Source organism: Chlorocebus sabaeus, chromosome 1 (assembly GCF_047675955.1).
Source record: "Chlorocebus sabaeus isolate Y175 chromosome 1, mChlSab1.0.hap1, whole genome shotgun sequence".
NCBI classification, from domain to species: Eukaryota; Metazoa; Chordata; class Mammalia; order Primates; family Cercopithecidae; genus Chlorocebus; species Chlorocebus sabaeus.
Window position 1 is genome coordinate 14,478,478 of NC_132904.1, and position 26,622 is coordinate 14,505,099.

The 26,622-nt window shown below is 38.9% G+C and overlaps 1 protein-coding gene, 1 long non-coding RNA gene and 1 pseudogene across 3 annotated transcripts in view; 2 read left to right on the forward strand and 1 right to left on the reverse strand.

The window, feature by feature from the left end:
- The window catches only part of LOC140711819 (uncharacterized), a 130,681-nt gene extending 111,710 nt beyond the window's left edge, over positions 1-18,971 (forward strand). The window contains exon 3 of the long non-coding RNA XR_012093106.1: positions 18,383-18,971. This is a non-coding gene — a long non-coding RNA (uncharacterized lncRNA). The remainder of the gene's footprint in view (positions 1-18,382) is intronic.
- The window catches only part of LOC103235005 (glycine N-acyltransferase-like protein 1), a 53,765-nt gene continuing 28,457 nt past the window's right edge, over positions 1,315-26,622 (reverse strand). Inside the window, exons 2-7 of one of the 2 annotated variants that reach the window (XM_073016076.1) lie at positions 13,758-13,825; positions 10,216-10,708; positions 9,701-9,808; positions 2,741-2,867; positions 2,284-2,461; positions 1,315-2,024 (exon numbers count right to left, since the gene is read on the reverse strand). In XM_073016076.1, the coding sequence (XP_072872177.1) occupies positions 1,607-2,024; positions 2,284-2,461; positions 2,741-2,867; positions 9,701-9,808; positions 10,216-10,293 (909 nt within the window). In that variant the 5' untranslated portion in view covers positions 10,294-10,708; positions 13,758-13,825 and the 3' untranslated portion in view covers positions 1,315-1,606. The remainder of the gene's footprint in view (positions 2,025-2,283; positions 2,462-2,740; positions 2,868-9,700; positions 9,809-10,215; positions 10,709-13,757; positions 13,826-26,622) is intronic. The other variant, XM_073016075.1, reaches the window with a different exon arrangement.
- Positions 25,238-26,611, forward strand: LOC103241980 (large ribosomal subunit protein eL32-like; annotated as a pseudogene).

A 26,622-nucleotide genomic window follows, 5' to 3' on the forward strand; every position in this document is an offset into this window, starting at 1 on the left:
TAAGCTCTAACAGATTTACCACAGACTTCTGAGATGAATTGGAGGTTTTTAAAAAGCTCCATGACCTACACAATTCTTTTGGTGCTGGAATTGCACACTTTAAAATTGCATTAAGTATAAACATTCAATTTTGTGGAGGTTTATTTTTTACGGAGAGGTGAGGATAGGTGTTGGTTACTACTAGTAGACTTTACCCCCAAAGCAAATGCTATTAAGATTTATTTCCTTTTTAAAATCTAGACTATCAGAAACAACAAAAATGCCTTTTTTGTATGTGCTATAGTTTCAATGTTCACAATAATCCAAGTTCCAATGGCAGGGTGGCATAGCAGAATGAAAGAGGCCACGTTATGTTTGTGAAGTGTGTATTTTTTAAGATCAGGGATTGAGAAACTGTAATATAAGTGTTCAGTTAGAAAGTTGTTATGATAGTGCATGGCAAGTGTCCTTTGCATCATCTGGATTTTCTGCATTTTTTGTCTGACTCACTCCTACTCATTCTCCAGTCCTCACCTTAGTGGTCACTTCTCCCCAGAATGCCCCTGACCCCTTAAGATAGCAGTGGTGCAAACACCAAAATCTGAACTTATAAATAGCCTCGCAGGCAACACCTTGTCCTGTGCCATGCTTCACTAATGTAGAGGAAGTAAGAAAGATTAGGAGAAAGGAGGAAAACAAATGTCATTTCCATCGCAGAGGCCTCAAAGCCAGTCCACTTGATTCTCTGGATTTCCTTTTCTGCATAAGTGATGAAAGGTAGCCTAGGAAAGCCATTTGTCTGAGGCTTCACTTTGATACCTTGCTAGTCACTAAACTAAGAGTTGGATTCCATTCTTTAGTGTAGCCATTACATCATAAATCCATACATAGTAGTGGTATTTATTTCCAATAAAGTGTCCATATAGATTAGGTATATTCTATTGACAATTTTATTAAAGTCCTTCATTTATCTTCCAGATAGCAGATTCTTTTCTTTTTTTTTTAAGATGGAATCTCCCTCTGTCACCCAGGCTGGAGTGCAGTGGTGCAATCTTGGCTTGGCTCACTGCAACCTGCACCTCCTGAGTTCAAGTAATTCTTCTGCTTCAGCCTCCCAAGTAGCTGGGACTACAGGTGCACACCTCCACACTTAGCTAATTTTTGTGTTCTTAATAGAGACGAGGTTTCACCATATTGGCCAGGCTGGTCTTGAGCTCCCGACCTTGTGATCTGCCCACCTCAACCTCCCAAAGTGCTGGGATTACAGGCATGAACCACTATGCTCAGCCCCCAGATAGCAGATTCTAACAACCAAGTTTCATGAAGAGTTCTGATTCCTAGAGGTAAGAACTGAGCCTGGCTTTCTAGTTATATGTTTACTGGTAACCCTCTCCTTCCCTACAACACTTAAGCCTATTTAAAGAGTATACCCTCCCCTGCCTCCTCCCTGGATTGTAAGTTCCTTAAGATCATGGCTGTATCTTTTAACATCAAGTCTCCATGTGAGAAGAGTTCCTGGCATATCACAAATGCCATATAAACATTTGTATATGAAGAAAGCTATTCTGTGGTGTCTACTTTAATATTAAGAGATGGCTTGCCAAGGATTGCTAAGCAGATTAATTATCTAAAATGGAACTAGATTCTGTGGATAGCAGGTCCATTGGTGCCAACCACAGGAAACCTCAAAGCCACCGTACTGCCCCATAAACCTGCGGTACTTTTCATTTACGTCCAGTTTAGAGAAGTAATATGGAATATTCTTCTGACGCAGATATTTCCTGAATCTCAACATCAGCTGCACCATGATGCCTCTACGTCGGTATTTTTCCATGCTGTAGGCCATTCCTACTTCACAAGAAGGGTCCATGGTTAACCATGAGATTGGGGCCTCCTCTGGGCCCAGCATACAGGCTGTTGGCAGGGCTCCTATGCAGCGGTTGATGTAACGCAGGCTCTTCTCATTCTTTCCTAGATTCCAGTTGTCATTTACCAGCCCAGAATGAGAGACATCCAGCTGGGCATACTTCAAATTGAGAGTTTCCCTGTAGAAAACAAAAAAAAAAAAGGCAACGACTTTTATCCCAACTCCTGTAATTTCTGGGAGCCATCCCAATCTAGAGATCCAGGCACTCTTCTTGTTTAAAGACCCACCAGTGCAAAGTTGCGTATTTTGACCATTGACAACCTTTATTCATCTCAAGAAATGAATTCATCCTGTCTTCATTCCAAAACTGATTTATGTGTATTACAAAAAATGTGCAAGGAATAGCAATTATAAATGATCAGCGCATGTTTTTGTACCTCTCAAATTCATCAGCTGGGTGGCCTGTCTCAGCCCAGCTTCCAAGCTTGCTTTTATTGGAGGCATTGAACTTCAGGATATCTTCCGTAATGAAGAGGCCTGCTCTCGAATACTCTACCTTCACTGACTTTGAAAATGCAGCTGCTCTTATACCCTCATCTAAACTTTCTTGAAGACCTGGGAAGGAAGCCAAAAAAGCAATATTGTCAGACATGGAGTTCTCTACTTACACTACTACCACTTGATTAATACCTCAGTGCTTAGTAGCTCTCTGACTTGAGTTTACACCACAACCTGCTGGAGTCCTTGTCACAACACAGATTGCTCTACCTCTCCCAGCCCCTAGAGTTTCTATGAATTTACATTTCTAATGAGCTCTCAGGTGATGTTAATGCTGTTAGTTGAAGACACAATTTGAGAAGCACTGCTGCTTGCCCATTTCCTCAGACCCATTACCTTGGATTCGGAGTCTCTGTTTCCAGTTGATGATCTCACAATTTTTCAAAACTTCTTGTGATTTTTGAGGGTCTTTGGAGAATATACGATATACATTTGTGTATGAATCCATGTCGTCAGTCATCTCCTATATAGGATGGTGAAAGGTCAGATCATTCCCTTGAACTTTTTCTTCACCTCTCACTCATTGAAATTATCAGAGAAATGAAAATTCAAAAGATAATTTTAACAGTAGCCCACGCTGGCTTCAGTTGGGCGCATGGATAATAAAAGCTAGGCCTATAAGCTACTGCTGACCTCTTACCTGTGTAACGAGTTTGTTAAATATTTCACTGACAGGTACTGGTTATAAACCAGTTTATCAGATACAGAACAAAGACAGGATGAAATCAGTCACCCTGCACCAGGGCTTAAGATACCTCACCTTTCTCCCTACCCACTCAACCACACACTTACCTAATTTTATATATAGCATCACCGATCACCCAGCAGAATCAAAAGATTGCAACAGTTGCTTCTCTCCCTGCTTCTCTCACCTCCTGTGACACACGTATCCCCGTTATATATGCTGTGCACCCCATAACCTCCTATGGGACACATTCTGGATTGTATTGAGTCTGTGTTGCTAGGTGTAAGTCCTTAGCCTTGGCTCAAAATAAATTTAACTGTGGTTTTTCTAAGTTTTAGTGTCTACTGTTTCACCAGACACCTAAAATCTACAGTGTCCTAGAATCTACAGTGTCCAGGGCTTGGGCAAGATACTTTAGTGAATATAAACATTAAGAAGACATTGCCTTTTCCCAAGCCTACAGGATATCATCCTATTCGAAGAGTGACACTGTCTTTACAGCCAGAAGCCCACAAAACAGAATGAAGTAACTGAATTTTTGGTAGGACTTTGGGTAATTTATGTGGTGTTAGACTCATGGGTTTAAAAGAAAGAGACTCGTGATCCCATTCTGGCAAGCCACAAACTTCATGGAAAGATGAGTTTCTGTTTCTCAGGGGAAATATAAACAATAAGTGTGAGAGTTTTAGCAGTGAATGTATTAATATTATGTTGGAAATTGGATTGTTAAAGAGTAAAAGAGAAAATAGTGTAACTAATTTAAAGAAAACTTCAAGAATTTGAGGGTGTTTTTATAAATGCAAGTTCCTGAATAGGGCCAAAACCAAATCCTCAGTAAATTTAGAAGAGCAGATATTTTTAAAAACCTGATTTAAAAGAATGACCAGAAATATCCAAGTAAATATTTAAGGAATTACAAAAAGAATATCAAAGTAAACTAGAAAAAGCAAATGGAACTATTTATAAAAATGAAAGCTATAAATAATGAAATGGAGAACAAGACAGTGCAAAGGACATATAAAGCCAAAAGTTTGTTTTCAGATGGCAAAAAGAAAGAGAGGAGAGAGTGAGGGATAAACTTCAGATAAGGCATTATAAGGAAACAGAAGAGAAAGAGGAAAAAGCAAAAATAAAAAAATAATCATAGAGTATGAGAGATGAAAAGGGAAACAGAGAAAAATACAAAAAAAAAGTAATAGAAGCATGACAAATGAGAAAGGAAATAGTGAAAAAAAAAAAAAAAAAAGAATTGTGACAGAAGATTATATACAACTCCAAGGCAACATATTTACTGATAAAAGAAATGGATGTTATCAGTCAAAAATAAACTATCAAAAATTGTTCAAAAAAATAAAAATCCTCAACAAACTAATAGAACATATCAGAAATTAAATTAAACATCTGCCATTTAAAAAGTGGACACGGATTATGGCCTCCAGCTCCATCCATGTTGCTACAAAGGACATGATTTTATTTTTTTCTACTGCTGTATCGTATTCCATAGGAATATATGTACCAAGTTTTTTCTATCCAATCTACTATTGATGGGAACCTGGATTGATTCCATTTCTTTCCTACTGTGAACAGCACAGGAATGAGCATACAGATGCCTGAGTCATTTTGGTAGAATGATTCATTTTCTTTTGGCTGTTTACTTAGTAATAGCATTGCTGGGTTGAATGGTAACTCTGTTTTAAGTTCTCTAAGAGATTTCCAGGCTATTTTCCACAGTGCCACCATCCTTAGCAAATTAATGCTGGAACAGAAAACCCAATATCGCATGTTCTTACTCACAACTGGGAGCTAAGCATTGACCATACATGGACGTAAATGTAAGAACAACAGACACTGTAGACTACTAGAGGGTGGAGGGAAAGGGGCTAGTGTAGAGAACTACTTATTGGGCATTATGCTCACTCCCAGGGTGATGGGATCTGTCCTTACTTCAAGACTCAGCATCATGCAATATTCCAGTGTAAGAAATCTGCATATGTACCCTGTGTATCTAAAATGAATGTTGAAATAAAAAATAAAGAGTAGCCAAAATCAGATTATTTTATGTTTAAATTCTACATAAGCCAAAAACAAACACATAATTTTAATAATAGACTTTGGTAACAGAAGAAAAAATCCTAATGCCAAATCTAGTAAAAAAAATAACAAAAAGAGAGTTATTGATCATATTCCCTTATAAATACAAATATAAAAATTCTTATAAAATATTCAGTAGTATATCAAAAGAATGTGAACATGAACAGTTAGTTTTAGAAAGGCCAGAATGGCTTTGCTCAAAAGATCTTTTAGTGTAATAAATTAAAGGAGGGAAAATTACATGAGTATATAAACTGCCAAAAAGAAAAGACAAAAATGAAATAACATAAAATTTACCCTCCATTCTAAATATAAATTCTATGAAAGTAGGAAGAACAGGAAAATGCTCTAAACCTGTAAAGACAGAATCAAGTGTATTTCCAAATGTAAGTTCTTACAGTTATTTCATTAAAATGAGGAATGAGACAAGGATAGAACTATTATTATTGTTAGTTGGTATTATTTTCTTAGTTGTACATTATGCAATAAGGCAAGGAACTAAAAGCCAAAGTAATTTGGCAAGGAAGCAGCAAATTACTTTGTTTGTGGATTACAGCATTCCACATTTAGAAAATCCTAGGCCGGGCACGGTGGCTCAAGCCTGTAATCCCAGCACTTTGGGAGGCCGAGACGGGCGGATCACGAGGTCAGGAGATCGAGACCATCCTGGCTAACCCGGTGAAACCCCGTCTCTACTAAAAAAATACAAAAAACTAGCCGGGCGAGGTGGCGGGCGCCTGTAGTCCCAGCTACTTAGGAGGCTGAGGCAGGAGAATGGCGTGAACCCGGGAGGCGGAGCTTGCAGTGAGCTGAGATCCGGCCACTGCACTCCAGCCTGGGCGACAGAGCGAGACTCCGTCTCAAAAAAAAAAAAAAAAAAAAAAAAAAAAAAAAGAAAATCCTAGAGACTTTGGCAAAAAACAAAAACAAATAAAAGCCCACACACAAAAAGCAGGATTTTAAAGAATAGTGTGACATATTTGGAAATCAAGAATCCAAATAAAAAGCAATAACAAAATAAGAATGCTCAGAAATAGAAAAGGAAAAATAACTTAATATTAACAAATAGTATAAAATACCTAAGGGTAAACTTAATGGAAAATTACGTAGTTTACCATAAGGAAAACAATAAAATTTTACAAGATGGCATAGAGCAAAAACTGAAAAAGTGAGAAAAAGATCATATTTCTAGATGAAAAAATTTACTATCACAAAAATATTAATCCAAAATCGTCTAAGAAAGCTCCTCCAATACCAATCACAACTGCAATAGTTAGTAGGGGTAGTTGGTGGAGATCTAGAAAAATTAGTTCATATAGCTCTTAAGTTTATCAGAAAGTAAGAAAGAGATTGGTGAAGGATTATTTGCTTTATTAGATATTAAAACTTACCACAAAAACAATGAAATAGCATGAGAAAAGACTAGAAACAAATACAGAATCTGATACAAAAATATATAAACATGTTATATGACAAAATAGACATTTATATTTCAGTAGTAGAATGACTCATTTAATAAATAGTACTAATGTAATTAGCTGGCCATAAGGAAGAAAAATATAAAAGAATGTTAATTTATGCTATTCAAAAATATATTCCAAATAGAATGAAGTTTGAAATGTCAAAAATAAAAATTAACTCAACGTAAGACAAAATAAGAAAACACTTGTATGCTCTTGGAGTAGGAAAAATCTTCCTAATTATTAATAGTAAAACAACAAAACCTCAGAAGTCATAGTGAAAAAACTAATATGCTTGATTATATGAAAATTAAAAATTTCTTTATGTTAAAATCTTCATCAATCAAATAGAAAGTAATTATAACATGGGCAACAAATTTGTAGCATAAACCTTGTGTTAGTATTACTAGTATCCAAAACACTTACAGAATTTTAAGAATGACCAAATCCCCAGTGTAAAAATGGTCAAGCAATATAAACACTTAAGAAGTAACCCCAAAGGACTGATAAACATAGGAAAATATAATATGTTCAATATCACCAATCAGGGAAATGTAAATTAAATCTACAACAAGATGCCATTTTTCGCCCATTAGTTTGGCATAAATTAAAAGAAGAATAACATTCAGTGATGGTGAAAAATGTGGGAAACAATTCTTCCACACACTGCTAACGGAAATAAAACTCTGCAATCCTTTGGGAAGGTAATCTGGCAGAATAACTCTGAGTTGGAGATATCCCTTTTGGAAATCAATTGTACTGAGGAAAGTTACCAGGATGTAAACACATGTATACGAGGATGTTTACTGAAGCATTTTTTGTAGTGACAAAGAAGTATGAACAATTTGAATCCAACAGCAGGAGAAAGATTGACTAAATTGAATTGCATTGACTCTATGGAATGCAACAGCTATTAAAACAAATATGTTATTTGTTTCACCCAAAGAGATTTCCATATGTCAAAGGCAAATTAAAAAGTGATGACAGAAGAGATCATCAGTGAATATCCCTTTGTATTAACATGGGCAAGGACACTGATTACCCCAAGGGGTAGGAAAAGAGGAGAGGAGGGAAGGAGAGGTGAGAGGTTATTAACTTCTTAAGATCATGTCGTATTTTTACACTTGTATAACCAACATATATTATCTTTGTGATTAAAAACCAGCAAAGAAAAAATTATTTTTTCTAGATAAATTCTCCTGCATATCACCTTAAAAAGGTCTTATTAAAAATTGGATTGACTTTCAATACTGAGAGGAACGTCGTATGTAATGGAATTAGACCAGGTGAATGTATTTCCAAGTAAATTGCAGCATATTTCCTTCTTTCCACTTTTTTAGTCATATATGTGTGGTGTGGAAGATTTATATTTTAATATTTTTGTTTATTGACTCACTTAATAAAAACTAGCCCTGTTCAAAGTAGCTCATATATGAAATTATGGTTTGATGCTATAGTTACGTTGTTAAAATACACATAATAACTACTAAGTTACTGAAGTAAAAAGAACTATTTGACCTCCTACATTTATTTAGCCTATGACACTTTGAAGAAACTGGGCCATGGATTAAATAAACTAAGCACTATTCTTTGATTCCAAATTGTCAGGAAGTCAGGAGATCAAAACAACATTCCTAGGGAAGGTGTTAGGCTCAGCCTCGTTCCCACCCCCTTTACCCCTTTGTTCCTCAATGTAGGATTACTTTGTCACTTTCTGCACCCCAATCCCGACCCAGCTTGTAAACTAGTCTAGACCTGGGGTGGCTTACTATTATTTGGAGGCTTAGCATCTATACTCACATGAAGCTGGGCTGACCATGAGACTTCAGTTACTAACCAGACATGCAGAAAACAGATATAAAAAGAGGAAGTCTTTAGGGCAAAAAAACCAGACCTAGGTTTGTATTACTATTTCAGCTTAACCGTTTATTCCTTGTGTGTCCTCAGCCAATAATGGCTAATTATGGTAAATACTATCTACAGTTTTGTGCTATGTACTAAGTCTTTGACGTACAGTATCTCATTTAAACCTTGTGTAATCCTCTGAAGAAAGTCCTCTTATTTTTCCCATTCTAATAGATGATGAAACTCAGAGAAGGGCCTATGGTTACATAGCCAGTAGAACTGGCAGAGTCCACCGAACTTGAATTCAGATTGGGCAATGCATATATGAATTTGGTATCCAGCAGCTACATGACTTAATATTTCTCATTGTCATTTCCTTATATCTACATTGGAGATATTAATGCTAACTTCGTAAAATTGTTCTGATGATGACACTCACTAACAAGAGAAGTGCTTTGACATAGTTGACACACAGAAATTATGAGTCCCAGAGTCCCTTCCCTGATTCCTGAGAGGCAACTTGTTTTTTTCTTTTTGTTCTTTTCAGACAAGGTCTCACTCTGTTGCCCAGGCTGGAGTACAGTAATGTGATCTTGGCTCATTGCAGCCTTAACGTTCTGGGGTTCAAGTCATCCACCTCAGCTTCCTGAGGAGATTGGAGTATAAGCATGCACCAACATACCCGGCCAATTTTGTTTATTTTTTGTAGTGATGAGGTCTTACTATGTTGCACAGGCTGGCCTCAAACTCCTGGCCTGAAGGGATCCTCCTTCCTTGGCCTCCCAAAATGCTGGGGATTACAGGTAGAAGACACCATGCCTTGCCCTGAGAGGTAATTTTTACCGGTTGACTTCTGCTTTGGTTTTTGTTTCTAAGTCACTGTTCTGATATCTCAGACACTCAACTTACCCTGTAAATTGGCCCCGTTCAGGCCCTGCAGGTGACCCCTGCAACCTCAAAGGGTACTTCATCTGCCAGTGTCAGCCTTGTTTTTCCCTCCCCTTGCCCTTCCACCCCCTTTCCCAGATGTGTCTTATGCTTAACTGGAAGGGAGGGAACACGTGGCACTCATGCAAGGTGCCAAGTACTGAAGAAGTATTTTAAAATACTCACATTCCCTTTCACTCTATAAAAGCAGCCCTGATGTCTCAACTAGTCAGTTCCTCAGGCCCTCTGGACCTGCCTGGCTCCACCAGTCCCTGTCTGTGTGCCTACCTGTTTTTGAGGCCGGATAATAACCATCTGATACTCAGGCCAGGAGTCCACTAGCACCTCCATGTTGAAGGGGTTCCCGTGATTGATGTGATACACAGAGCCGTAAACCTGAAGGAGGGAAGGAAAGAACTAGGACAATTTGAGATCCCCAGAGATGAGGATCTGGATGTGAAGAGAAAGAAAAATGGAAGTCAAGAGACAGTACTGAGACCAAGTCAGTGATAGTGAGATGAGCAGCATCTCCAGGACCATGTTGATGGACGTGAAATCACCAGCAAGCAGGCAGAATTCACAAGTAGGTGTCCTTGTGATACCAAAAAGCTACTGTGCACTAGCTGGGCACTTGGCAATGCTCTTAGCATTAATATTGTATGAATTTATTTAGAGTCCACAACAACTTTAAGAAGTAGGTGCTAATACTATTCCCATTTCACTGATGAAAAGACCAAAGGTAAAGGCACAGAAAGGTAAAAAAACATTCACAAAACCATGTGCCTCTCCCACTGTTCCCTCACCTTCAGGGACTCAGGGATGCTACTGGCCAAGGATTTGTATAGGGTCAGCAGCTTCTGGGAGTTATCCAGTAGGATCATTTTGTGGGATGCTTCAGTCCTTGAGTCCTTCAAGAAGAAACTCTGAAAAGATAAGAAGTGAATGGAAAATGGCAAGAGAGCAAATGAATTTAAAATGCACTTTATACATCTCCATTTAAGTAACACTCATGATATAGGTACTGTCAGTATCATCTTCATTCTGAATATACCAAAGCTCAGAGAGACTAAGTAAATTTCTCAAGTTCTTACAGAGATAAATGCCAAAGTCAAATTTTAAAACCACATATGAATGGCTCCAAAACCCATGCCCTTCCTCCCTGGTGGAATGAATTAAAGGCGAAGATTAAGAGTTATGTGAGGTTCTCAAATGCCTGTAGCAGAACACTCACCCACCAACATCATAACTTTTTTCTCTGTATTTTGGTCATCAGATGCCTGAGAAGTCTTCTTTCATCTGGAATAGAAAATGTCAGCCCTCTGAGAACAGTTGTGACTGGAGAATTTAGAGCAGGAGATGGCACAGATTTTCTTTAGTTTCTTTGAGCCAAATATTGCAGACCAATGGCCATTTTGGAAGTTGTCATAGCTACATTACAAAATTTTTTTTTAAAAGATGTACAAATTTTTGACACATATCTATAATTTTTCTTTGAAATAACATTCAGCATTCTTAGGAATGTTCCAATAATTTAACAATAACTTGGAGAAGGTTATCATCACAACTGATAGGTTCAAAGCTTAGGCTGCTTTCAAATTTTAGTTCTGTCTCCTACTTCTTTGTTAAATTGCTTAACCAATCAGAACCTCAATATGTTTTCTCACCACTTTGGAACTGGAAATTAGAATGCATGTTTTCCAGAGGAACTAGATTACACAATGTAATATATATAAAATATATAGCATTATGCCTGGCATAAAGTAAGAACAATATTTAACATATGTTAGTTTTTAAATTCACTTTATAATAATCAATATGTCATATAGAGATTTAGCTGTTATATCCAATGATGTAAAAATAATTAGAAATGTGAAAAACTTACCACAAACTTAATTAATGTAAGAGAAGGAACCCATGGATCACATACTTAAAACAATCGTTAGCAAATTAGTTAATACAGAAGTTTGAAATTTTTTATCCATGAATGTTAAATAGTTAACAAATATGTCTTAAGTCATAGGCAAGGTGAAACATATTTTGTCTTGTCTAAGGTCAAAGGCCTCAAAATTCAACTATGTTCTGTAGCTAGATGAAACAATATTTAAACAAAAACATCCTTTTGCAAGGCCTCAGAATTTCAGAATGTTTGAACACTCAAGGAACTTTTAGTAAATAGAACTGGATCTCTGTCATGAGCCTATCCCCTGTCTGACTCTGCTGTTTTTGTAGTTGTCAAAAAAAAAAAAAAAAAAAAAAAAAGTCTTTTTTCCCCATCTCCAAGAGCCTTCTTTGCTCTGTTTCTCACCTCATTTAACTTAAAATGAACTTCAAATTTTTCTATTTTGAAGTTCTCGACAGGAACTTCAAAAATGAACTTCAAAATTTTCTACTTTGAAGTTCTGGTCAAGATGTTAGAAGTTTTAATTTAAGATCTACCATGCTACATCACTTCCCGCAAAAAAGCTTGTATTCCATTCGCCTTGAGAACATTGTAGCCTTGGCTGACATATGAGAACAGCCCCCACATTTGTCAGCTGCCACATCTTTGTCCAAAATACCTCTCCTATCTATTCCCCACTCCATCCCCTTGCAATGACCTTAGCTGAGGGCCTCCTCCTCCTCACACTTAATATTGCTCTTATGACCCCACCCTGGCCTCAGTTTCTAACATCTACCCAAATAAAAGTGTTCTCTACCTGTATTCCTACCATTAACATTTCTTTTCTAAATCAGAAAGCTGCTAAAACCCTGGTAGATCCCTCCCCACACTCTTTTAAAAAATTGTTGTAAAGTACACATAACACAAAGCTAATCGTTTCACCATTTTTAAGCGTACAACGCAGCGGCATTATGTACATTTACAGTGCTCTACGAGCATCACCACTATCCATTTCGAGAACGTTTTTGTCGTCTCAAAAAGAAACTGTACCCATTAAAACACAATTACTCATTCCCTCCATCACTAGCCCCTGGTAACTTTTATTTTACTTTATGTCTCTAGGAATTTGCCTGTTCTAGGTACTTCATATAAATGGAATCCTGTGTATTTGTTCTTTGGGGTCTGGCTTATTCACTTAGCATAATGTTTTCAAGGTTCACCTATGTTGTATTATGTGTCAGAATTTCATTCCTTAACTGGAAAAATTTTCTATTATATATGGAAAATAAGTTTAAAGTCCACTGAAGAGAAATAATAAATTTGTGAATGACAGTTAGTAAATATGAGTCGCACACAGTCAATAGTCAGTGTGAAGACTATAAAAAAACAATTATAATGAATAATAGGTAAAAATGCAAAATACATAACTTGATTTATCTACCCAAAATATGTATGCATGTGGACAAGGATTTGAAGGGAATAAACAAACATGAAAATTGTTTTGGGGTGGTGAAAGAATGTGTGATTTATATCTTATTTCAGAATTTTCTTTTGTACCATTGCCATGTTTCTTTTTTATGCAAGACTGAAAAAAAAAGGAAGATATGGAACCATAGTTAAAGATGAGAATTATGAAAACAGAATAAATGCTATTTTTCTTCTTTCTGCTTTTTTTCCCCCAGCAGTTCCATCAGCTACCAAGTTTCCCCTGTGTTAGGGGAAAGAAAGAAGCTCCCCATGTCCAATGATTCTGTGCATGCCTAATCCTGCCACCCACAGCCGCCAATAAAGAGTGCAAAGCAGATTATTCCAAAGAGAGTAACAGTTGACATCCCATAGTGCCAAATCCATTCTTAGCCAAAAGGGACTTTACTGAGAGCCCTCATTTTTAAATGTACTTCAATGCATTGTTGTTCATTTGGAACGTTCCACTCTAAGTCATCTTTAGTAAGATTTTGCCATTTCTGTAAGACTTGGCCGCCTCCCAGGCCTAATGTATAAGCTAGAAGGAACTCAGTTTTCCAGAAATTAAGGATTCCATTTTTACATAAAATACAGGCTTTACTCTCAGGTTCTCTTGATTAACTTAGCCAATGATTTTTCCTACCCAGGTGCACAAAAGAAATGAAACAAAGGAATAGAACACAAAAATCCCTGTGAATTTTGAAAAGCCAAATTTTATAACTCCTGCAACATTACTGCTTACTACCAGTTCTTTTCTGACCTAGTCAGCTGTTAGAGGCCTCTAAGTGGATCCAAGCCAGTTAATTCCCAGATCAAATTCATTCCTAGACCCAGTCCATTTTCTGTGACAACTCCAAACCTAGTTTGGATCACAAATTTGCTGAAGGAAACTCAGAGAGCTCAAAACATAAATACGTGAAGCTCCAAAATGCGAGAGGGAGCTTAATTATGATCCTCAGCCACTCCGAGAGATCAGCGCACACAAGTGGATCCTGCAGGTACCTTCTGTGTTCACGTAGCGCTCCTGGGGATACTGGAAGCTCCACTTCAGATCCTGCTTCTGACACGAGCTGATAAAATAAAAACTTCAACTGAATTAAATGTAAAGGCAATTAATTGAGCAATGAAGAATTCATTAATCTGGCAGCCTTCAGAATCACAGCAGATTCACAGAGGCTCTAGGGGTGCCTTGTGTCAAAACAAATTTATAGGGAAAAAAGGTAAAGTGACGTACAGGAACCGGAAGTGAGGTACAGAAACAGTGAGATTGATTACAACTGGGACTTTGCTTTATTTGAACACAGTTTGAACATTCAACTGTCTGGGTGGTTGAAGTATGGCTGCTGGGATTGGCCAACACTCAAGTATTGTTACAGGTGCACACTACTAAATTCGGTTTTCAATTTTGTCTGACTATTAAAGTAGGTAACAGTTCACCCACAAGGACTCAAATGTAGAAATGCAGAGTCCTTCTCAGGCCAAATTTAGTTTGCTTTAATACTTTGTCACAAAATTTATTGAAAGAATTGTCTATACATGCTATCTCCAGTCCCCCTCCTAATTTTATCTAATTGGGGTTTTGCTATACCAATTCTACTAAAACACTTTTTAAAGCCATCAGTGATCTCTATGTTATTAAATTCTATAGTCAATTATTGTTTCTCATCTTAAAATATCTTCCTTCAATGGACTTTCTTCACTTGGTTTCCAACACAGCACAGTCCCTTAATTTTCCTTTAAAGTCACTGGTTACTTTTTCTTAGTCTCCTCTTTGGACCCTTCTTTCATCCCCAATTTTGTAATTTTGCCTCACTTTAGAATTCAATCATTGGCCCTCATTTGTATCCACAGTTACCCCTGGTGGTCTCATCTGTTCCTATGGCTTTAAAATCAATCTACCTGCCAATGACTAACACATTTATATTATTACTCAAACTCTTTTCCAAACTCCAGACATATGTATCTAATGGACTGTTTGATATCTCTTGGATTCCATCCAATAGATATCTCAAATGTATTATGTCTCAGATCAAACTCCTTATCCACCCTCTCTACCCAGCCTACTTCACCTGTAGTCAATCTTTCTCAACTTAGTTGATGGCAACTCCATCTTTTCACGTATTCAAGTAAAAACTCTTGAAGTTATTCTTAAGTATCTTTTCCCCTCCCACTTCACATCCAATCCATTGTGACATTCCACTCATTCTGGTTGGGAGAAAATTCTTCATGGCCTCTCACATTTCTGCGTGTCTTATGAGCAGAGACATTGACAATCTTTGCTCTTGACTATCTCTTCAAGGATGTTTGTAAAGAGGACAGCTTGGAAGCTAGAGATATTGCTTTCTTCTGAAGCAGAGGGCAGGTTTGCTGCAAACACACATCTATTGCATTTGCAATGTCAATCTGCCTTCTGGTATTTCCTCTGTAGGACTTGTGGAGCAAGGAGGACTAACATAAACACATAAATCATTCTGCCTGTTGAATGAGTAATAAAATTCTGACTTTACCCAGGAGGCTTGTTTCACCTGCCAGCATTACGAAACTGTGCCCCAAATATGGTAAACTTTTAGCTGCTTCCCATCTCGGCATTCTTTTCATGAAGTCGAATGTCTTTTGTCTTTTCTCAATGTAAAACCGGAATATTCCTCTTAAAACAAAAGCCAGATTTTGTCATTCCTTTGTGCAACTCCTGCAGTAACTCCCAATCTCATTCAGAGAAAGAGATATAAATACCTTATAATAGCCCTCTAAATTCTCCACGACTCAGACTCCTGTCACCTTCCTGGCATCCCTCCAATCACATCCGTGACCTCAATCTCTTTGGCCTCTCTGCTTCAGGCACTTGGCTGTTCTTTTTCTTCTGCCTGCATTCTGTTTTCTCATTAGACCTATAGAAAACTCTATGACCTTCTTTAAGTCTTTATCTAAAAGCCACCTGTTCAATGAGGCCTCCTTTGACCATACTATTAACAATTACAACTGTTCCCCTAGTCTCTCTGCAATGCTCCTGTGCCCAATTGTCATTCTTCACCTTTTAATTTTATTTTTATATTTTTTTGACAGGGTCTCCTTATGTCACCCAGACTGGAATGCAGTGGCTGACTCATGACTCACTGCAGCCTTGACTTTTCAGGCTCAAGCAATTCTCCCACCTCAGTCTCCTGATTGGTGGAAACTACAGGCATGAATCACTGTGCTAGACTAATTGTTGTATTTTTATTTTATAGAGATGGCGGGGTGGGGGTGGGCGGAATCTTTGTTTTTCAGGCTGGTCTCAAACTCTTGTTTGTAGTTTTATAACCTTCTGTGTCAAACTCTGGTCCCTCAAAATGTCTTACAGAGACAAATACAAAACACAGACAAAAATGTATGCTGACAATTCTGAAGACATTTCTATTTTTATTTTACAATAATTTTAATGCTAGCTTCCTAAAGATTTACTTAAGTAATATGAAAGTGAAAAATGCTTTGGACTTATTTACTTTTTGAGTGCTCTTTTATTTTTAAGCCCATTTGGTAGTCACAACATATAATGTAATACATGTGCATATACATAAAAACATCTAGTTGTACATACAAAGATCCAATAGCTTTTCCTTGGAACGCTAGACAAGAGATATCAATTCATTCTCACCTGTCTGCAAATATGTTCACATGGCTGAACTTTGTTAGCCTTGACAGGTAATCCAGTGAAGGCTGTGAACAAAAATTTAGGGTAAAGCAGCTCCCGTGGCAGTTTGAGACTTTTTTTGGGGGACAGAGCCTCACTGTGTTGCCCAGGCTGGAGTGCAGTGGCGCCATCTCAACTCAATGTGAGCTCCACCTCCTGGGTTCATGCCATTCTCCTGCCTCAGCCTCCAGAGTAGCTGGGACTACAGGTGCCCGCCACCACGCCTGGCTAATTTTTTGTATTTTTAGTAGAGACGGGGTTTCACCGTGTTAGCCAGGATGGTCTCGATCTCCTGACCTTGTGCTCTGCCTGCCTCGGCCTCCCGAAGTGCTGGGATTACAGGCGTGAGCCACCGTGCCCGGCAGCAGTTTGATTTTTAAAGGTCAAGCCTCCTCAGACTCCAAAGAACACTGTTGTCAAACAGCACTACAGGAGAACATCACATACTATCCTGGCCTGACCCTGCTTAGAAAAGGGGTCTCTTTAGGAACTGAAAAGCCTAAAGCTGATTAGTATAAACTCAGCACCTGTGAAACCAGAATTCATTGCTTCCGTTCAGAGAGCCCATGTTCCTGCCAGAATCCAAGCTGCTATCAGTGTTTCAGGAAGTCACTTTTGACTAATACTGAGTATAATGGGACTGATATCAGAACTGAGCTAGGCCCAGAGAGCCCTGAGGCTGTGACACGTAAGACTAAACATTTCAATTTTGATCCACAGACTAGCTACATCAGAGAAGTGGACTTGGAGATTCCCCTGCTGGGGTCCTGCAGAGTAACCACTCTGTCAGATAGCATGTGTTTGTGAGAGGAAGGCATAGTGGTCTAGTTTCAAGCCTTAACCCACTGCATCCCATAAGCATGGGCTAAGTTCTAGAGAGAGTCCAGAGCTGAGGGGAAAGGCTGATGCAAAGGAGTCTCTTTAGGAACTGAAGAAAGAAAGAAACTGGCAAGTTCAGCATCCCCTACAGATGGGAGAGGAGACCCCAGATGGGAGAGTAAGCTATTCTCCTGGCCAAGGTCCTGAGACAGAGTTTGCCAGAAGTGTAGGCAGACTTGAGGCAGATTGCAGCTAGCACTGACACTGGAATTAAAACCTCCCCTGTAGTCCTATAGATAGATTTTTGTATAAACATAGAAATTGACCCTTCCAGTCTTAAAGCTTCAAACCTTCATTTGTTTTATATGAATTTCTTCCATAGTAAAGGACCCCTAGATCCCTCAAGAAGTATCAAAGAACTGAAACTCACCAGATGAGCCCATCCAGACAATGGGACACCAGGCCCCTCATAAATTATGATTGCTTCCTTAGGTCTCCTGAGTTCCTATTTTTCTACACATTGTTGCATTTCTTCCTTGCTATGTAAACTCATAATTTTACTTGGTCAGGAAGATAGATTTGAGACTGATCTCCCATCTCCTCTGTTACAGCATCCAATTCGGCCTTCTTCCTTGGCAATAATTGGTGATATTGATTGGTTTTTTTGTGTGGTGAGCAACAGGACCTAGACCATACTCCTGGTGTTTCAGTAACAGGTTTTGGTTCCCGATCAGGAACACTTTGGCTTGGCTGCCATGGGCTGGGAGTCTCAAAGCCTTCTAAGCAGCTGCTTACCCAACTTGGCTGGAGATTAGTTTCCTCTCTCTAGGGCCAGCTGCAGTTGCTTCAACCATGTTCCTGATTACCTTGGAAGAACTACCTTGGAAATTTGATATCTGCATCCAGGTAGGTGACTGTCCTTTGTGGGCCCAGGCAGAGGGATCTGCTCCTCTCAATTTGGGAAATTTTTTAAAGGAATTTCCACTTGAAGGTTGAACACGCCCAACTGATGAAAAGAGGGAAGTACCCTGACGGTACTAGCCTGGTACTGGCTTGAATAGCTTGAGCAACAAGTCCTATTATGTTAAGGGAAAATTTGATTGATTCATCCTCAAATATGTATTTTTGTCTTTTCTAGACCAACGTTTAATTTCTCCTATACTTATCTTCAGAAAATCTGGAAGATTCAGTAACCATCAGAAATCTGAAATACAAGTCATACTTCATGGAGGAAGAGGTCAACAGTAGTTTTTTTCTATTGTGTTTAAGTTTATTTTTGGTAGAACTAATTTATTGAGGTATGATTGACATGCAAAATGCTGTATGTGTTTCATGTATAAACCTTGATGGAGATGAATACATACTCATGAAACCATCATCACAACCTATGCCATAAACATATTCATCACTTCCAAAAGTTTTGTCTGCTCTATTTACCATCATTATTATTGTGTATATGTGTTCAACAAGATCATTTAACATAAGATCTGCTATCTTTCTCTCCAAATTAGCAGGAGACCTGTCTCTGATGCTGTGAGGCACTTTGAAAATCATTATTTAGAAATTTGATTGGATGCCATAAAACTGGACATCGGCAAAATGTCAGAATGGGACTTTCTATCACTTATCCTCACATAGAAACATCAATTTAAACAACTATCTGTGCACAAAAAAACCTTCACAAGAACTAAGGAAACTAGGTGAAAGGGTACAGAATCTTCGTGTAACATAGAAATAAGAAAGGATGAATCGAAGAACATAGGAAGAACAATTTTACATTACCTGTGTCATCCCTCCCACAACACCAGGCAGTAGAGCACACAGAGAGGCAACCTTTCTGTTGAATAAGAAAAGGGAAGTGGGCACTGAACTTTGCCTTGGACCAAAACACAGAGCCTACTTCAGTGAAACACAGTAACAGGTATGCACTGATGGCACCAAACTCCAGGCTGGTAGCTGCAGACTGAGCCAGACCAGATCCCATAGCTCAGGCTCCAGGCTTGCCTGGTGCACTTGGTTTCTGGATATATCTTAATGCCAGATCTATCCCAGTGCCCTAGGTGTCAGATTGTCCCTGGGACCAGGTCAGCCCCAGTGACTCCAGGCTCCAGACTGCTCCTAGGACCAGGCTGGTCTCCACAACCCCAGATTTCAGACCAGCCCCAGAACCAGGCTGCCCCTGCAACTCTAGTCACCAGGCCAGTGTCCACAGATCCAAGTTCCAGGCTGGCCCCTCTGGATATAGGCTCTAGGACTGCCTAGTGCCAGGCTGGCCCCTGTGGTCACAGACTCCAAATCCACCCTAAGTTCCAGAATAGCCCAGAACTAGCTTGGCTCACACTAATCCAGAATTCAGGTCCACCCCAGTTCCAGGTTGGCAGCCCTAGCCCTAGCCCTTAATCATCTCTAGACCCAGGTTCCAGGCCTGCCTAGGACTAGGTTAGTTTCTGTCACCCCACTCTTGAGGCCAGTTCCTACGGTCCCATGCTTTAGCAGACCCATGGTCCAGGCCCATCACAGTTGACTCCAGTATTGGGCCTGTGCCCACAGACCCAGTATCTAGGACTGCTTCTGTGGACCTAGGTTTCAGTCCAGTTCCTCCAGCCCTAAGACCCAAGCCAGCCTTTGTGGACCTAGTCCTCATGCCAGCCCTGAAGACCTAGGGTCTAGGCTAGAACTCACACACCCAACCTCCAGGCCATTCGCCAGCTTCTAGTCCAGCCTCTTTGGCTCCAGGCACCAGTCTAGTGCCTATGGTCTTAGGCTCTAGACTGTCCCCACCCCATCTAAGCCCTAGACCAGCTTTTGGCTTCAGGCTTGATTTTGTGACCCAAAATCCAATAAACTCAGGGCCCAGCTGTGCTCTAGCAGACCCAAGGTACATGCTGAGTTCAGTAGACCTTGATACTAGGCTGGTTATCATGGACCAAGGCTCTAGGAACATTTCTGAAGGAAGACTCAGGATCTAGGTCAGCCCCCATCTACCAAGATCCTAGGCTTATTTCTCCAGATTCAGGCTCTAATCTGGCACCAGCACCAGGCCAGTCCCCATGGCCTCAGATTCTAGGCTCCTCCCAGTAGACCCAGACACTAGGCCCATTCCAGAACCTAGCCAGCCCCTGCAGACACAGGCTCAATGCCCACATCAGTGCCATGTCAGCCCCTGTGGACCCAGGCTTTCATCCAGCACCTACTGGTACAGACTCTAAGCCTGCCCTTATAGACATAGGCTTTATGTTCATCCCCACATACCCAGTGAAAATGTCCACCCCAGTGGATCCAGGATTCAGTCCCAACTCTACAGACCCAGGAATCAGGCCTGCTGGAATAGGCACCAGGCCTGCCTGCCTGAAGACTTCAGCAACAATTTCACTTGCAGATCACAAAGACACCCTATCAAGAACTGCTGGATGACTGGGAAAGAATTTTTCCAGACAAAGCCAGTATGCAAAGACTAGAATGACTTTCCTGTTCTTCAAATGTGCAGACACCAATGCACAGCCTAAAAATCAAGAACTATCAGAGAAAAATGATACCATCAAAGGAAAAGAAAGAATAACCAATAACTGGCCCTAAAGAAATAAAGATTTATACACTTTTTGGTAATGAAATTAAAATTTAAAATGCTCAGTGAGCTTCAAGAGAACACAGATAGATGACTAAAAAGAATCAGAGAAATAATACATGTACAAAATATAAAGTTCACCAAAGAGATAGAAATCATTAAAAAGACAGCAATTCTGGACATAAAGGACACAATGGTTGAACTGAAAATTTCACAGAGTTCTTTGAAAGCAGATTTGATCAAGTAGAATAAAGAATCAATGAGCACAAAGCACATCATTTGAAATTACTGAGTCAGAAACACACACAAAAAAGTAAGGAAAAGTGAAGACTTTATGACAATTATGGAACATCAGTAAGAGAACCAAAGTACACATCATATGTGTCCCAGTAAGAGAAGACAAACAGGTAGGGAAAGAAAGCTTATCTGATGAAATAATAGCAGAATACTTTCCAAGTCTGGTGAAAGAGAAATATACAAGTATAGGAATGTTAAAGGTGTTTGATAAGATTCAGTCCAGTCAAGATTAAAAGACATGTTTTAATTAAACTGTCAAAAAATCAAAGAAAAGGAAGATTCTGAAAACAAAAGGAGAAAAGGAGCAAATAATATATGAGGGAGTTCCAATAAGGCTAATAGCAGATTTATGAGCAGAAACTTATGGGCTGAGAGCTTTGAATGATATATTCAATGTTCTATAGGACAAAAGTGTCAACCAAAAATACTGTTCCCAGGAAAATCTGCTTTTTGCAAATAATGGAGAGATTAAAAACTTTGCTAGAGAAACAAAAATTGAGGGAGTTTATCACCATCAAAGCTGTCTTACAGGAAATGATAGAGAACAAATGTTAGGATAAAAAGCCTGTTGTAATAAATTGAAGAAGACTGAAATCATATCAGTTATCTTTCCAGATCACAATGGCATGAAACTAGAAACTAACAATAGGAGAACTTTTAGCAAATTCACGAATACATGAAAAATTAAACAGCATGCATCTGAACAACAGATGGATTAAGGAGGAAATTAAAATGGAAACTAAAAAATATGTTGAGACCAGTAAAAAATGGAAACTCAACATACCAAAACTTGTAAGATGCTCAAAACATTTACATTGAAAAAGAAGAAAGGTCTTAAACAACCTAATGTTACACTTCAAGGAACTATAAAAAGAACAAACTCTGCCTAAAGTTAATAGAATGAAGAAAAAAATAAAGATCAGAGCAGTTAAACTACATAGAAACTATAAAAACAATAAAAACCCCTGAAATTTGATCTTTGGAAAGATTAATAAGATTGACAAACCTTTATCCAGACTAAGGAAAAAGCAGAGCAAAAAATATAAATAAAATCATAAATAAAAAGGGAAATTACAACTTATATCAAAGAGGATCAGAAGAGACTATTATGACCAACTATATGCCAACAAATTGGATAATCTAAAATAAATGGGTAAATTCCTAGATACATAAAACGTTCCAAGATGAAAAAATTGAAAAATTAAACTGACCAATAATGAGCAAGGAGGTTAAATTCGTAATAAAAATTATTCCATCAAATAAAAGCCCAGGACGTTATGGCTTCACTGCTGAATTCCACCAAACGTGTAAAGAAGAACTAATGTCAATCCTTCTAAAACCCTTCCAGAAAAATCGAAGAAGAGGGAATACTTCTAAAGTTATTTTACAAGACTATCATAACCCTGATAAAAAAGATAGGGACACTTCAACAACTGAGAATAACAGGCAACAGCACTGATGAACATAGGTGAATCAATAAAATATTAATTCTAGCAAACTAATCTCAACAGCATGTCAAAAAGATCGTTCATCATGATACAGTGGGCTTTAATATAGGGATACAAAGATAGTTCAACATACAGATCTATAAATGTGAAATACCACATTAAAAGTATAAATAACAAAATCCATATGATCACCTGATAGATGCAGAAAAAGTATTTGAAAAAGTTCACCATCATTTCATGGTTATGAACTCTCAACAATTGAGGTATAGAAGGAATGTAGTTCATACAATAAAGACCATATATGATAAACCCACAGCTAACATCACACTTAATGGTGAAAAGTGAAAAACATTTTTCTAAGATTAACAAGACAAGAATGCTCACTCTGACTACTTGTATTCAGTGTATTGATGGAAGTCCTACTTAGAGCAATTAGGCAAGAGAAAGAAATTTAAAGCATCCAAATTGGAAAGGAAGTAGCTAAATATGTACCTGTTTGCAAATAGCATATATTTAAACATATAAAAATCCTAAAGACTGCAGCAAACTAGGTTAAAATTAGTAAGCAACTCAGTAATGTGGCTTTCTTCAAAGAAATATAAAACACCAAAAAATGTATATGTAGTCACAAAACCTCCTTAAGAACAAAGTCAATCATAAGCAAGAAGAACAAAACTGGAGATATTACACTACCTAACTTCAAAATGTACTATAAAGCAATAGTAATGAAAACAGGATGGTACTGGCATAAAAACAGAAACATGGAGCCATGGAACAGAACAGAACGTCCAGAAATAAATCCATGCATTTAAGATGATTAATTTGACAAAGTTGGCAAGCAGACATGAATGGGGAATGAATAGTATCTTTAATAAACACTATTCAAAAAAATGTGCATATCCACAATCAGAAAATTGAAATTAGACCTTATCTCACACCACATACAAAAATCAAACCAAAATGATTTAATGACTTAAATGTAAGCCCTGAGACTGCAAGACCACTAGAAAAAAAACTTCCTGATATTAGTTGGGGTAATGATTTTTGAATGTAATCCCTAAAGCACAGATAACGAAGGCCAAAACAGACAAATGAGATTACATCAAACTAGAAAAGTTTCTATACAGCAAAAACAAACAGACAAAACAAACTAGTTTATAATAATCTTAAAAACTCTATCACATCCAGAAACCACCACAGGTGAGAGGATGAGAGAGATAGAGAATTAATGCTACAGTATGTGGACAGAGTGGGGAATCCAGGGATTCCCTAGGGTAGTGTGGAATGGAGGCAGGGAGTGTGAATAGGAGGCTGTGGCTTGGATCCTTATTGCTGGATGGGGGTTGGATAGCAGAGGAGACAGGGACTCAAGTTGAACTGGGAAATAGGGAACATCTCACACCAGAGGCAATGGCAGTTGGGGGCCAGGGGGATTACAGTACATTTTCTACACAGACTACAGGTGTGAGTGAGAGCTTCAGAGACTTGTATCCCTACATGGGAAGAAAATAGTTCGAGGTTGTTTGACTTAAAGCTCCCAAATTGGTATCTGGTTCAATTTCCTAAAATGGCAGCTCACCTTTCACAGAGAGGTACTGAGAAGAAAAGTATAGCAAGGATATTTGGTTTGGAGCTCAAGTAAGGGATAAGGGGAGACAGTGGTGCTCTCTAAATCGGACTCAGATAAGCAAAGACTGAAAGAGGGTGAAATGGTGGCCAACACTGTGGGAAATGACATTGCACCAGAAGCTGTACGTATTCCTGAGGGCTCCGGGACACGGAAGTTCACATTTGGGAAAACAACCAAGAACAATAAATTAGGACTTCATGTTGCTGTCACCTGGCATAATATAAATCAGGTATTTTTTTTTCCTTTTAAAATATAAGGCAACTTGTCAACACATAATTTAAAATCTGGTCTTCAGTCACATTGCTTCAGATCACTAGAGAATTCCTGGCTAAAGAGCAGTGGATACTAAACAAAACTCAAAGTCTTAAGAACCATCAGCTCACATTGCCCAGAGACAAGTGGAAAGGGAGGGGCTTTTTTGATCCAATAATTTTTTAAAAAAAAGCAAAGTTCTACATCTTTAACAGAAGAAGGGTGTAAAAATTTATAACAAAGCCTAATCGAAGTTTAAAGTTACAGAAAAGTGTTAAATTCTAGCTAACTAATCATCACTTGGGAATGAGACCATTGGGCATGGAGTGGATGAAGGGGTGCCCTAAGAATAAACACGGGGCAAGAGGGGCTGTTTCCAAAGCAGGCTCATCTCCAGTTGTTAGAACCATGCTCATTAGGAAAAGGAAGCACTCACGGAACTTAAAACTTTGTGGAGTTTTTTCCCCGGCTTTCTTCTTTAAACTGAGGGGCTGCACTTGAAGGTGTTTGTGGAGTCACTCACACTCAATGCTATTCAAACCCAAACTACATTCACACAGACACATGACATTAAAATTTATACTGTAGAGCAACATTCTGAGCCAGTGCAGAGAAAACAAGTGCATTTTAACTTTTTTCTTTTTTGTGTGTGTTTTTAATCCCAAACTCCAATGTGATCCATTATTCCTTTCCTACCTAATTCCTCGAGTAAGGTATTTTTTGTTTCTTTGTTTTGCTTGGTTTTTGTTTGTGTTTTTTGTTTTGTTTTGTTTTGTTTTCTGAAGATGGGGAAGGAGCGTAATGAGGGCAGCAGGTAAGTCAGGAGAAAGGCAACAGTGTGAAAGGGATCTTGGTTACACTGAATTGTCACTGTGCTTATGTACGTTTGGAAAGGGGAGTCTGAAGTCAGGATGTCAACACAAAGATTTTAGTACAAGGAAAAAAGTTTGAAGGAAATTAAAAGTGCTAGTGCAGTGAAAACATGAATGATAACAGAGCAAAATAGCCTTATTACTGTTTTGGAGAAACACCAATAGGGCATCAACAAAATCTGGGGTAGTGGTTCACATGTGCGCCCTGGAAAGGAAGTGAAGTTCACTCTGCAGCACTCCTGGTGCGAGTCTGGGCTGTGGGCTCTGCCAGCACGGGGCAGCTCAGCCCACTCGCCCAGCCCCAGGAGGATGGGTGAGAAGGATGAGGAGGGGTTTCTCCAGGTCGAGGGTGTTCCGGGTGCCAGAATCACCCAGCGCAGCACTCTGTGGTGTGCGGACACCCCCTTCCCCGCCGGCAGCCGCTAGCTCCCCACAGCCATCCTGAATAGACATTTCTCAAAGGAGGACATAAAAATAACTATCAGGTGTTTTTGTTTTGTTTTTGTTTTTGTTTTGCTCAACAGTACTCATTATCAGGAAAAGGCAAATTAAAACCACAATATCACCTCACACCTGTTACAATTGCTATTATCAAGAAAGATAACAACTGTTGGAGAGGCTGTGAGGAAATGAGAACACTTGTGCACTGTTTGTGGGAATGTAAATTAGTGCAGCCTTATGCAAAACAGTCAAAACAGTACAAAGGTTCCTCGTAAAGCTAAAATTAGAGCTACCATATGATCCAGCAATCCCTACTGCATATATGTTTAAAGGAAATGAGCTCTCTTCCTCGGCGCTGCCTACGGAGGCGGCAGCCATCTCCTCCTCGGCATCTTGGCTGCTCTCAGACCCCTTGTGAAGCCCAAGATCGTCAAAAAAAGAACCAAGAAGTTCATCCGGTACCAGTCAGACCGATATGTCCAAATTAAGCGTAACTGGCGGAAACCCAGAGGCACTGACAACAGGGTCTGTAGAAGATTCAAGGGCCAGATCTTGATGCCCAACATTGGTTATGACAGCAAAAAACAAACCAAAACAAAAACAAAAAAAACAAAGCACATGCTGCCCAGTGGCTTCCGGAAGTACCTGGTCCACAAGGTCAAGGAGCTGGAAGTGCTGATGATGTGCAACAAATCTTACTGTGCCGAGATTGCTCACAATGTTTCCTCCAAGAACCGCTAAGCCACCATGGAAAGAGCTGCCCAACTGGCCATCAGAGTCACCAACCCCAATGCCAGGCTGCGCAGTGAAGAAAATGAGTAGACAGCTCGTGTGCACGTTTTCTGTTTAAATAAATGTAAAAACTGCATTAAA